The sequence below is a fragment of the Netta rufina genome (assembly GCF_964035555.1).
Source record: "Netta rufina genome assembly, chromosome: 3".
Taxonomy (NCBI): Eukaryota; Metazoa; Chordata; class Aves; order Anseriformes; family Anatidae; genus Netta; species Netta rufina.
The window spans coordinates 43,389,398-43,402,857 of NC_140125.1; the positions used below are offsets into that span (position 1 = coordinate 43,389,398).

Genomic DNA, 13,460 nt, shown 5'->3' on the forward strand with positions numbered 1-13,460 from the left:
GCAGTTGTGTCTTTTCCTGATTAACATAGTTTCTTTGGCATGTGAATTTACCTTAACTAGTTTTTAAAACACTTGGAATGAGCCTGCAACTGCAGCAGATGACTAATTGAGCTATGTTCAAACCGGGCCAAGAAAGTAGCAACAACCTAGAGTGAGAGCAGAGATCAAAGCTGTTGGCTCATAGCTGCCTTGTAATCTCATTAGAGTCTTCAGGAGAGAGCATAACAATGAGAGGAATAACAACAGCTGTATTTTATGTGGATTAAGGGCTGTGTGTTACAGGCTTGAGTTAGTGTCACATTATAGGTAGGAAAGCCTTGTCCAAAAGCCTCATTACAATTGGCAGAGGAATAAAAAAAGGGAATGGTTTTGTGAACGCAGCAATGTCCTCCAGACCTCTCTGGTGGGAAATACAATACATAAAATAATTGTCTCTCAGCCTCCCGCCACTGCTTTGCTCCTTGTAACAGTCACATTTGTTCTTAAAAATGCTGGTTAGAGAACTTATTATGCAGAGGGATGAGAAATGGCTGAGTCTTCCCAAACTGAGCACAGTGGGAGCTGTACGTGCTTCCGTCCTCTCCCTCTGCTGATGCTCAGCTGCAGTTTTCATAGCTGTCCTAGTGCTGGCCTTGCTTTCAGCAGATGCTGCTGTTCACAGCAGCCTGTTTAGCATGTGCTGATGCCTGTAAGACACTTTGATGCGAATGCAAACTCTTTGTCTACTCTGGCGTTCATATTTGTTCTGAAAGCCTCTAATGATGTAAAAACCAGTTCTCTTTCCTGCCTGCTCCTTCCTTCATCCCAGCCAACTTGTCATAGCAAATACGGGCAGTGTTACTTGGGGAAAAACTATACCACTGAGCCATCAGTAGGTGCACGTTTTGGGGTCCTTTTTTTTCAGTTTCATCCTGGAAAATCTATTTAGGTACAGAAGTGTTTTTTTTTTTTTTTTTTTCTAGGCAGGGATTCATTCATTCACATATGCTGCATGCTGTCTGCTGGGGGGGCGACTGGAAGGATGATTTGTGGGTGCATGGGCTGCACCCACCATTTTTTTTTCTTTTCTATCTGGTTTATTTTAGGGCTTTCCTAGCTATTAAGCAGGGTTTGGGTACGTTATCATCTTCCATACTCCAGAAATGATTGATCAAGGGTCAGCAGGGATTCATTCTTTGAAGACACATAACAACTCCCATTGAAACCCGTGCTTGAATGTTTTGAAGCTCTGAGTGTACGTGCCTGCCTCTTAAACCTAGGCATGTTTTAATATGCAACTTAGTACTAATAAATGCAAATGAGGTAGGAATTCACAAGAGCTTCCCTGTGCTCCTACTGTTCCCAGCAGTGAGAGAAGCCCTGCCTTACTGAGTGGCCTCAGTCCCACTGATCAGTTGATTTGTATTACACGGTGCTTTTGCAGAGAAAATCAGTATCCAGCTGCTTTTCCAGTAACAACATATATATCCTTCTGTTTTAATTTCTAAAACACGCGACCCACCATGGGCAAAATTAGAATGTTTGAGCTTGAAGGTAGGCCAAGCAGCCTCCTAATCTCTCTCTTCCCTCTCTCTGAAGAGAAAAAAATGTAAAATATTTTTTTCTTTTCCAAAATAATTAAGAAAGCTCAATTAAGTGGAAAGATGCATTCTCTGGAGAAAGTGTGGATGGTAATGAAAACCTCTAACATCTTAATGCTTTTTCTCCTTAGAGCCTTTACAATCTAAAAAATCAACTCTTGTAAGAGTGAGTAAAATCTTGGCAGGTAGATGAAACCATGTCCTGTGGGTTTGTAAGAGATGCCTGCTTTTTAACAGATGGTTCTGTTTTCTTCAATTTCAAGATGAGTTCTTCAGAACAGTGTTAGGTCTGTGGTCCTCCTATAAACATTACCTAAGTGGCTGCTGCGTAGCTGTGTGGAGCTCACAATTCATGGTGCAGGCTGGAGCTGCAGGCTGACTGGTTCTCTTCACAAAGCCCTCGTGCAACCATCTTCTAGCAGCTGCTCCATTTTGTCCCGTTCACATCTCGCTTCAATCTCAGATCCAGGCAAACCGTCCTCCAAGGTCAGGCAGAACTGGTTACATCTAGTCTCCTGTATGAAGAAAGAAGCCCAGCTGTGGTTGCTTTAAGGCTTATTGTTTCGGTCTGAAATGCCAAAGGTTTAATTCATGCTCTCACCTGGTTTGCTGAACAGCTTGTGAAACTCGGGATTCTTTTCAGTACGTCTGGTTTAACGTTTGTCTGGTTTTGAGTTTCATGGCAGAAGTCTCAGATTTGCTAAATGTATATTTTACAGCTGTTATTTTAATTATTATTTTTACCTTGCAAGCAGAACTGCTAACAGTGACAGGGCTGATCAATACCTTTTCAAATGAGGGGGCAGCCTTTGCTGCCTGACTAGGCATTGTCGAGCAGCTGGCACTATGGCCATGCAGCACCCTGATGCACCCTGTGACCCTCCCATCCTTAGGACTTCTTTTCCAAGTGCCACGATCCTTTCATGGCCAGATGTTTGCAGTGCAAGCAGAAGGAAAAACACCGACCCAAAGGAATGGGTTTTCAGTAGAAACATGCAGCCTTTGCTTTATACCAACCTCAAGAATCCATCGTGTACAGTCCCAGGTCCATGTCCTGGTTCTCCCTGTGGTGGGCAGCCGGCTGGGGTCTGGCTTGGTGGAACAGAGATGGTTTCTGGGACTGACTGCTGCCTTTGTCCTGCAGTTTAGACTCCTTTCTTTATGGCCTCCACGCGCTGTTCAAAGGAGACTTCAGGATAGCAGCGAAAGATGAGTGGGTCTTTGCAGACATGGATCTGCTGCACAAGGTGGTTGCCCCGGCAATCCGAATGTCTCTGAAGCTACATCAGGTAAGGTCTTTATTTTTTTTTTTTAATTTTAATTTTTATCTTTTTCTGTTGTATTTGCTTTCTTATGGAAATAAAGGAAAACTTGGAAACTGTCCAAATTAAAAATGAGAGGGAAGTGGAGTACTTGTTGCCTTATTCTGAGAGACTTCCTTAACCAAAATGGAAAAGCTCAGCATGTATTTGTTTTACATTCAGTTGACATGGGGTACCCCCAGCTGTCCATTTTTTAACTATTTTTATTGCAGAGCTTGACCCTGCATTTTTCATTAGAACAAAACTGATGGTCACATCATGTTCTACTTGCAGAGGTACCATAATGATGGTTTTTAACTTGAAAATAAATAAATTGATCAGTAACTTTAAAAAATCAATAAATTGATTAGGCTAATTTCACTGTTAATTTATCAGTCCTTTGATGATAGGTGATACATGAAAAATACTTCCATATATTAAAAGTCACAGCTGAGAGGAGCAGTGTGGGTTGAAGGGTTTAGTGTCACAGCTGTGTTTGATTATGTCATGCTGTTTCTGACCCCATTCTGTTTTCAGTTGTAAAACTCTGGCACACCTCCATTGAAGTCACTCCAGTTTCTTTTGGTCAACCTTTGTATAGCTTGGAATTGATTTTGTTCTTGCTCTGGCATATTATTTAGTCTCATACACTTTGATAATGCATGATATTTATAATTGCTCTGAATGTAACTGAAGTGGAACTGCTCTGATTAATGCAAGAGAATTGGACAAAATAATGTTGTGAATGTAATCCCTGGCAAGTATTGCTTTGTGACAGCTAATGAAGTAACACAATATTGTGATACTTGTTGATGGATTCACAGTCTGTGCTTTGTTGTGGTTTTACATGAATGAAAAGAAGGATTTCCACAAGAACTGTGGAATGTCCCAGGTAATTCTGATCTCCCTCCAGATTATCCAAAACCTCTGCCTACTGTGGTTTCCCACATTATAACTTGTAACTGGATAAGCTCTCGTTCTCTGCCTTTGTCCAGTGGAGACAAAATCAGAACAGGTTACAACAGAACACTTTTATGTATTACTGGTAAATCTATTGTTCTACCTCCTCCAACACATGCTGTGACACAAGTCATTTTGGGGGACAGATTTTGGCAGACTGTCAAAAAAAAAAAAAAAGGAATAAACAAACAAAAAAAAATACAGGTTTTTGTTAATAGTTTTTGTGTTTTCATAAACATACCTGACCTTTTCAATACTTGTTGTACTACCAGGACCAGTTCACCTGCCCAGATGAGTATGAGGACCCGGCAGTTTTGTATGAAGCAATCCAATCTTTTGAAGAAAAGGTTGTGATTTGTCATGAAGGGGACCCTGCCTGGCGCAGTGCTGTACTCTCCAACAGAGAAGAGCTGCTAACCCTGAGGCACGTGGTAGATGAAGGAGCAGATGAATATAAAGTTATCATGCTCCACAAAAGCTACTTGAGCTTCAAGGTTATCAAGGTACATGAACCATCTTTCTAATACTGCAGTAAAAAAGGAGGAGGTTGATTGTATTTGTCAGAGTAGGGACTGGAGGCCCCAAGGGGAGCGCTGTTCAGTTCACTTCTGTTTTGCACCATTAATTTTGTGCATAAAAAGCAACATCCCAGGCTTAACCAGGGAGTAGCTGCTCATGCAGTTCATAAAACCTGTAGGTACAAAGACACGGCATACTTACACACTCCTACTGCTGTTCTACCTAGACCACATAGTTCTGTATTTTAAGTAACAAATGTTTTCCTGTGGTCTGCACTGTGTTTTACCTACCTGTAGGTCAACAAGGAGTGTGTCAGAGGACTGTGGGCTGGGCAGCAGCAGGAACTGATTTTCTTGCGCAATCGTAACCCAGAGAGAGGAAGCATCCAGAATAATAAACAGGTCTTGCGGAACCTAATTAATTCTTCATGCGATCAGCCACTGGGATATCCAATGTACGTTTCCCCTTTAACCACCTCGTACCTTGGGACACACAGCCAACTGAGGAACATCTGGGGGGGACCCGTCAGTTTGGACAACATTAAAAAGTGGTTCAGATCCAAATGGTTAAGGTAGGTGTTAAATTTTGGTCATGCAGATAGACACTCTGCAGTCTCAGTTCCACTGTATTCCCTGTTAAGAGAGTAATTGCATACTGTTATCTATGAGTAAAAAATTAATTGCAGACAACTCAGAGTGTAATAGAACAGCCCTACAGATATGGCAGAAAACACATGCATTTGCAGCTTTTAAGCAAAGCTTTCTGTATGTTAGTCAAAATTCATTATCAAATCACTTGTCAGCAGAGACATTTCCCTTATTCAGAGAAATTTTACTGTTTAGTCCTTGTAAATAGAGGTCTCTTTTCTGTAACTCAGTGACATGTCAGAAAATGAGGAAACATGTTGGTGGGTTATGCTCCAGAGCTTCAGCAATGTAGATGATCATCCCATGATGATCATCATTGTTCTTGACCAAATTACATGTAAAAATAATTACACATTGCAACATCTCCTGACATGGATGGCACAAGTTCTCCATGTATTTAGACTGACCATGTGTTTGTTCCTGCAAACAGGATGCGGAAAGACTGTCATGCAGCTCACCATGACAGAGGCAACGTTGAAGAAGTGGATAATGGAGGGGGGTCATCCAGCGGCCATTCCGCAGGTAACTCAAGCCAGAGCAGTAGCTCGCAGCACACCAGAGATGGAACCCCTCAGTTGCAGGCTTCATCACATGAGGTCCACCAGCGTGCAGGTATTTGCACAAATTACTTGGCTTTTTCTGTAGTTTTCTCCTGAGGGGCCACATGGACAGATGCTTTTTGGGCTTCTCTCATATCCAGTGGAAAACTAATTTTAGAAAGGGGGACCTTTGTCTTTCCTGGTGGACAAGCATGTGTAGGAGATGGCTTCCTGATATTGTTTCAGATTTTTACAGGGAGAGTGTAAGACAAATGTGATTCGTGTGGCTCACCAAAGGTTCCTCTGTCAAACTATTTACTGTGTTATTTTTGGACTAGGAGGTACTACTAACAAAGGCAGAATGAGAAATTCAGATGGGAGTCTGTGTGTGTGATGCCCATTCAGTTCACACGTTGAGCCTGTGCTTATTGTTGGCTGGGAATAGCAGAACTAAAAATATGCAAAAATCTTAATTATCTTAGAAGAAGCATGATGATTTATTTGAGGAATTAGTTTGGCTGCTCATCAGCACTTGTGGAGAATAAACAAATAACAAATAACTCGCTACATCTATACATCAGTTACCAGGAGAAAATTAAATGTTGCCAGTCACTCTGTCAGTTAACACCTGAGCCTTTTTCTTATTAAATTATGGATTCAAAAGTACTTCAGATGCGTTTGTAAGGTAGAAGTACTGGCCTTCACATTGGAAATATACGTTAAGTTTGCCAGTGGGTCACTGTGGCACCTGTCACTAAGGGACCAGGATTTGCTGAAAGGTCAAGTTAATTGACTGCATTACAAGTTGCGGTACTACTGTATCAATTAAGGCAGATAACTAGAGGGTACAACACTTGTTTGTTTCCTGTTAAGATCATTTTGACCTACCATTAAAAATAATGGACAGGAATGGAGAAAATCTTGCCGTGAATGTAAATCAGGCTGTAAGGATAAAATAACTACTGCTTTTAATTGAGTCTAGCTTTAGACTAATCCCCAGGTGCATACTCATAACTTGACACTGCAGTAATCTGAATGGCAAACTTAATTGTAAAATAATGATCCTGAGCATGCCATGCAATAATGAAAATTAATTGTGAATTGTTTAAAAGGATGTATTGGGTGCCTAGAAAACCACAACCAAGAGAGATCACGCTTAATTAAGAAAAGCTACCTGGCTTTGAGGTAAAATGAAGAAATGCACAACAAATGCAAGAAAATGGAAACCAGCAAATGTAAATCAGTATTCAGTCCTGAGAGAGAGTTGGTAAGAGAAAGAAAATGAAACAAAGAGAACTTTCTGACTAGCACCATTAGGGACAATAGGAAGAAAGCTGATTTGCTGCTGTTTATTTTTTAAGAATATTAGAAGCACAAGAAATTTTAACAGTAGTCTTGATCCATCACTATATAAAAAGGCTAAGTTGTCAATAATGTAGAAATGGGGAAAGAACACATCCATTTTATACTTGGGAAAGATGTAGATGATCTATGATCTGGTCATGAAGTAGTTCTTTGCATCCTAATGGCTACGGGGACCATTAAAGAGCAGCTATCAAAGCTATATGCTTAATTGAGCAAATCCAAATAACTCTCATTCAAGAAGGTTTTTAAAGGAGCTGCTTAAAAAGCAAGCTCTGTTTGATCTTCAGTAAATATCAGGACAGTACGGTGATACCAGAGGACTAGCAAAAAGCTTATGCTATGTCACATGTTAAAGAACGAATAGGGTCACCTGACTAGTACATGTCTGTCAGTCTGTCTGTGGGTCAGTACTCTTTTCGCCTCCTATGCACAATCCCTGTGCCCTAATTTAAGAAAGACCTTTGTAATTTGGAAGGAGTTCAAAGGAGAGAAAAAAAGAAAAAAGAAAAAAAAAAAGATCAAAAATCTGGGAAACGTCCTGTAGAGAAAGATTAAAAGCTTTCAAATAATTTCTATTGTAAGAGATTCTTTGATCGTAGTCTGCATGTACTTACCTGGGCAACAACAGGTGACCAAAGCCAGTTGCTTCTAGCAGACTTCGGTACAACAAAGCTAAACAAGTTCTAATTTGAAGTCAAGTACATGTTTTTAACAGTGAGAGTAAATAAATAGCAAAATAAATGGCAAAGGGTTAAGATGGATTCTCCCTGACTGCAGGTGTTGGATGCCTTTCTTAAAAGTAATAGTAGTAATTAATGCCACATAGAAGTTAATTCCAGGAAGCTCCATGGCCTGTGCTATATAGCATGGCAGACTGGGTCATCACAGCAAATCCTTCTAGTCTCATAATCTATGAATCAAGTGCATTTAATGCTTTCATATTTCATTTTGCAGCCTGGTGCCACTGAGTCTGCAAAATGCAATTAAAACCCTATATAAAAGTGTGACAAAAATCGGGAGCATTGGAAATGTGTGGGGTTTTCCCCCAAAGTGTCCTTATTTCATGATGCGGTTCAGGGAACACTCTTTGTTTCCTAATTGTTTTCATGGACAGACTTATTTCTGTGTAGATATGGGTGGTCCTGTCCAGCGCTCTAACCTCCGCCTTTGGGATGAGTATCAAGTACTTTTGGACAGCGGTCAGCTTGGCAGTTGAAATCACAAACAGATGTTTGGCCGTGGTAGCCCCTGCACAATCCCACGCACCGCAGCCCCTCTGTTCCCAATTTGAATCGGTGCCTTTTATTTAGAGACATGATGTATTAAAATAACCATCGGATGCAGAAACTGCAGCGCTTACTTAAGCAAAGCCCCCGGGTCTGAAGAACCTGCATGGCCCTGGCGGCAGCGCACGTCCTCCCTGCTCATCATGCTGAAGGGCAGAGCACACTCGTGGAGCCACACACCTCTGTCCTGTTGCTCTCAGAGATCACGGGGCTTTTATTGCCAGGGCAGCAGCGCTGCATGCCATCCGAAGAAAATTATTTTTTTATTGTTCTAACAGTAGAAATAATGATGTATTGTAAATGGGGTGGAAAAGCATCCAGTGCTTGCCAAACCACCTAGGTTGTAGCCCAGCCGAACGGCTTCAATGAGGTAGGTTATGGCCCAGCTCTGCCATCTGACTCTGTGCCAAGGTTCCTAAATTTTCTTTGCTTCGGCATCTGAAAAATGGGGCTAATGGTACCAGCCTGCAGAAAGCAGGCCTGGGGATGTAAAACAGCATGGTTCAGCTATATCATGTAAATAGGTTGGATATTAAATCCTGCCTTCCTGGATGCAATCCTTGTGAATTGAGCAAACAATCATATTTGTGAGCCACAGTGTGGGATTTATATTGCTCTATGCCTGCAACATTTCAATACTTGGAAGGGTTTCAGTGCTTCTGTCCCCTCCATACTACTTGTGTTGGGAAAAACCAAGGGAAAAAAAAAAATACCAGCAACCCCAACAACCTGGAAATGCCTCAGACTTGTTTCTGTGTTGGTGGATCTCAACAGATTACCTGCCTTTAACCCATAGCGATAGCTAGACAAAATGCTGGCTTGTGTTAGTGTTTGGAGTTTCCTGGAAAGCCAAAAGCCAAGGCACTCGCATGACCGGGTGTTTGCTGCGTAGGCCTGGGTTAGAGCCAGTCCGCAAGCAGGTGTCTGGAGGGTTCACTGGCTGATAAGTTGATTTTATTTTTCATTCTGTGGCTATTTAAATATGCAAGCATAAGAAATACAGAATCGTTTTGTTGGCATGACATAAGGTGCTGATGTAAATGCTAAAAACAGCAGGGGGTATATGTACAGGAAGACAGAATTTGCCTAGGCCCGTCAGAACAGTTCATCCACTCTATCCAACAGAGGCTGCATCGAGACGCTTCACAGAATGGGGCAAGAGCTGTACGTGAATCTCATTTAAACCTCCAACAGCTTACCTTAAGTAGGGGTGCTCTTATCTTTTCAATCTGTGATGTACTGTAAATACCAGTCTTGGATCTCAGTCAAACTGTCAGGCTTAAAAACTGTCTTGTAGATGGAGTTATTGTCTTCCACTTGGCTGAATCCTCAAATTATCATTCCTTATATGCAGTTTTTAATTCACAATTCTATGCTTTACTTTCGCAGCTAAGTTATACCAAGCCCTTTAAGGTGGATATTCGACATCCCCTACTTTAGTGTGGTTGTCAAAGGGGAGTGGAGTTAGAGCAATGCTGCTCATTCACTGGGCAGGTTAAAACGTAGAGGGCAGAAGAGGTGAGAGCCTGTGATCAGCGTACCTTTCTTCGTGTCTTTTCTCATTTTCCTCTCTTTTGACCCAGTGCAGAACCACTGGAGCAATTCTGACCAAAAGTCAGAACTATTGTGGTGGAAAAAATAGAGAGGTTCATAGGTTTAGCTGTTTCTCATGTCTGCGATTCTTGGATTCTTAAGTTGATACAACCCATAGTAACACGTATACACAGGACACTGTCAACAGCATGGACTTCATTAGGATACCACAGAAGACAGCACTTAAATATTTTACTTTTTCTTTTAAAGGCAGGAGAAAACACAGGAGTCAGTCTGTCCAGGCACACACTGCTTTAAGCCAAAGGCCCCCTGTTTCAAGTCACTCTGGACCAATTGTGGAAAGCCGCCAGCCTTTCATCCAAACATCTACATCTGCCCACGAAATTGCCCAAAGGCTTTCAAGTAGCCAGCTGTCACTCCACAACTCGGCAACATCTGTGTTTTCTCAGTCCCCTGCTGTTCCCGTTGCTGGCCAGCTGACTGTGCAGGACCGAGCTGCTGCACTGCTCAGGTCCAGCCTGGCCTCGTCCACCAGCTCAACTCTCAGCCTGCTGTTTGGCAAGAGAAGCTTTTCAAGTGCTCTGGTGATTTCTGGGCTCTCAGCTGCGGATGGAGGTAACACCAGTGACACCCAGTCATCCAGCAGCATGAACATCGCCATGGGTCCTTCTGCCAGAGCAGCGAGTCAGGCAACGCGGGTAAGGCTGAAGCCAGAGCAGCAGTACTGGCCGTGAGCTGCCGTGCTGCTCGCCTGTCAGGTCCTTGAACCACTGGTTTCTTAATTCCCTCCTAGTTTTTTTTTTTTGCATTTTGGTATTTGTTTTGGATTTTGCATCACAATGAAGATGAGACTGTTTAGTATTTGTGTGTATATGGGTGATGTATTCATTGGTAATGGTAAGCTGGCCATTAAGAATGCACCTGAAATTGCAAGCAGGGACAAAAAGTTGCTCTTCCTTTTACTGAGACTAGGGACTCAAGTCTCTGTTTTATGCAGCCCAGGTGGTAAGTACCAGCATAAGCAGACTAAATAGTACATTTCTTGCTTGCTCACTCAGGACTGGATTATTTGTACAAAGAGGAATGGCGCCCACTAACAGTGTACTTGTTCTGTCTCCTCCTTTGACCTGAAATTCAATCCAGAACCTTGGAACCTTATTACTGAAAGGGTTAGTCAAAGGAAGGCTGCAGGAAATATTTCCCAAAGGAAACTAAAAAGCCTTCAAGGAAACCTGCATGCACTTTGAATCAGCATTTTCTAACAGAAAAATAGTGCACACAAACAATTTCCAGCCTTCATCCCAGTAGGTTTCCAGTTCTGTTTCATTCTTCCCTGGAAAATTCAGTGCACATACTAGTGCTACTGTTTCACTGTCTACTGAAATGTATTTAACTTTGGTTGCCATCTACGGCTTTCCTGTATTTTAAAACCTTTACACTACAGAGCAGTAATGGGAGAAGATGGATTAGAGATAAAGGGTGGCTGCAACTAGAGGCTGGCAAAGTAATTAAGACTGACTTTCACATCTGGCCTATCAAAATGGAAATCAAATTGGCAACAGGGGAAAATTGAGGATATGGAAAGTCCAAAACACTTTTCAGCTAATATCATTCCAAATTATGTATAAATTCCCTAATTTTCAAAGAATTCTCCAACTCCCAAGTGAAAAAAGCTCCTTAGCCTTTGTGTATTTTGCTGTCAACCCAAAAATGCCCTTTATGGTACAGTTTATGAGGCTTTGCCATTAAATTCAACAGAATTTGACTGAACATTACTCATCTGGGTTCAATCCTGCTTTAGTACTCTAATAAGCTTTAACAATACGTACAGCTGAACATATCAGATGACAAGGTATAACGCCAACTTCCAACGGTTTACAGTCTAACTTGCAAGAATTCAGCCAGTCTGCAGTGGTGGGTACCAGTGGTGGGATTCACCTCGTCTGACTTTCAGCCATGTAAAATTTGGGTGTGAAGTCTCAGTAGACCATTGGTGTGGCCTCTGTACTTGGAGGAGAGGATGATCCAGTTCATCCTTAGAGCTGTCAGGAGGAAAGCTTCCTTTGGAAGACTCATCAGTCCCTGCCAACTATTGGCAGCCTGGATGATACACTTAGACTGCGTTGCTATATGTAGGTGAGGTGAGCTCTGGCCAAAAAGTAACTGCTTGGAGTCCAGGTGCTTCTTTGATTGAAAGCACTGAGGAGGAAGCATTTTACTTAAACCTTAACGCAGCACAGTTCTGGAAAGCTTTCATAGTTGGTGAGATCCTGCAGTAGGGTGACACAGTGCATAACATTTTCAGGTTCATAATTGCATTCCAGTTCTGCTGCAAAGGTGCCTTTGTAACTTGGATTTAAAATTTGGTGTATAAAAGCAGCCCCAGACTAACCTATTTAACTTCTTAGAAGTTAGCCCTGCCTAAAGCAGGGGTTTGGATTGGATGACCTCCAGAAGTCCTTTTCAATCCAAAGTATTTTACAGCTCTCTATACATGTACATTTGTGGTACTAAACCTCTAGCTCCTCTAATTTTCTTTCCAAATTTATGCATTACAAGTACCTGTTCACTCTTCAGAAGTCCCTTGTGAATTATGCATGTTAAGAATCCCATGCAGTCTCACAGAATGACATTCCTAAATCAATTTTTAACTTTTTCACCTGTCACTTCAAAAAACAGCTGAAGTGTTACTTAGAATAATCTCCTCGACTCCTCCTTTCTTTCTCTCCAGCAGCTCACTGAGACCTGCGATGCGACGGAAGCTACAGAATCCAGACCTCGTCGAGAGCAAGGTCCGGCCCATGCCATCTTCATGAGCCAGACCCTGGAGTGCAGAAGGGCCAGCCAAGAAGACATGGCCCTGGAAGACACGGCTTCTCAGCAAAGCCTCTCTGAGGAGCAGTGAGGAGTACCGCTAGCGCAAGGGCCACACGCTTCTCAGAATTAAAGACAGAGTTAGGTCAGGGAGCTGCAGGTGGGTTTAAGTTCTTTCAAATGTAACAAGCAACCTCCAAATGTTTATTTTTCTAACTTCTAAGCAAGAATACACAGGGCACATGTTCTTCAGCTAAAGGCCTTGGCATGGGTGGGGTTGGAAGATGTCAGAAAACACGGTGCCACTTCATCTCAGGTTCTTGTAAATGCTAGAACAACAAACACAACCTGTTTGACATTCCTTCCCCTGCAGAGGTGTTGACACGCTTGTGGTGGGAAAAAGCAAGCATAACAGCTGGCATCGTGAGTGAATACAATGGGAAATACTATTACAATTCAGTGAAAAGCACACAAGAAATCTTTCCTGCCATAGCTAGACAGCTGATTGCATGCAAATTAATTGGCACTTGATTATAATGTACAGCAAAGGACAACTTTGAACAGAAGCAATGAATGCATAAAAGGACAGTACAATACGTACTGTAACCGTAGAGCTAAATCTGATTATTTTTTTCCCAACAGCAAATCTTTATTTTCCTTCAACATGTTATGCAGGTGCTAATTATGAATAGCGACATAGCATCACACAGACTGATACACTGCATGCAGCTATACTGAAACATTGTGTGAACAAACCTTGCTAAAAACATTAACAGAAGTCAAACGTGAGAAAAGAAACTCGCCAGTGCATGGAAAGCCTTCACAAAGCATATGGTGCACCTTATTTGCAAAGAAAGCAGCTTTGTATTAACAGCTGCCCTTAGGTATAATCTCA

General features: G+C 42.0%; 1 protein-coding gene across 1 annotated transcript in view; it reads left to right on the forward strand.

The window, feature by feature from the left end:
* PCNX2 (pecanex 2) overlaps positions 1-12,656 on the forward strand; it is a gene marked incomplete at its 3' end in the record, with an annotated part of 153,254 nt that extends 140,598 nt beyond the window's left edge. The window contains exons 29-34 of the mRNA XM_084283877.1: positions 2,725-2,869; positions 4,114-4,344; positions 4,657-4,931; positions 5,438-5,619; positions 10,001-10,449; positions 12,483-12,656. Of these exons, the coding sequence (XP_084140003.1) occupies positions 2,725-2,869; positions 4,114-4,344; positions 4,657-4,931; positions 5,438-5,619; positions 10,001-10,449; positions 12,483-12,656 (1,456 nt within the window). The remainder of the gene's footprint in view (positions 1-2,724; positions 2,870-4,113; positions 4,345-4,656; positions 4,932-5,437; positions 5,620-10,000; positions 10,450-12,482) is intronic.
* Between the last annotated feature and the right edge of the window lie 804 nt (positions 12,657-13,460).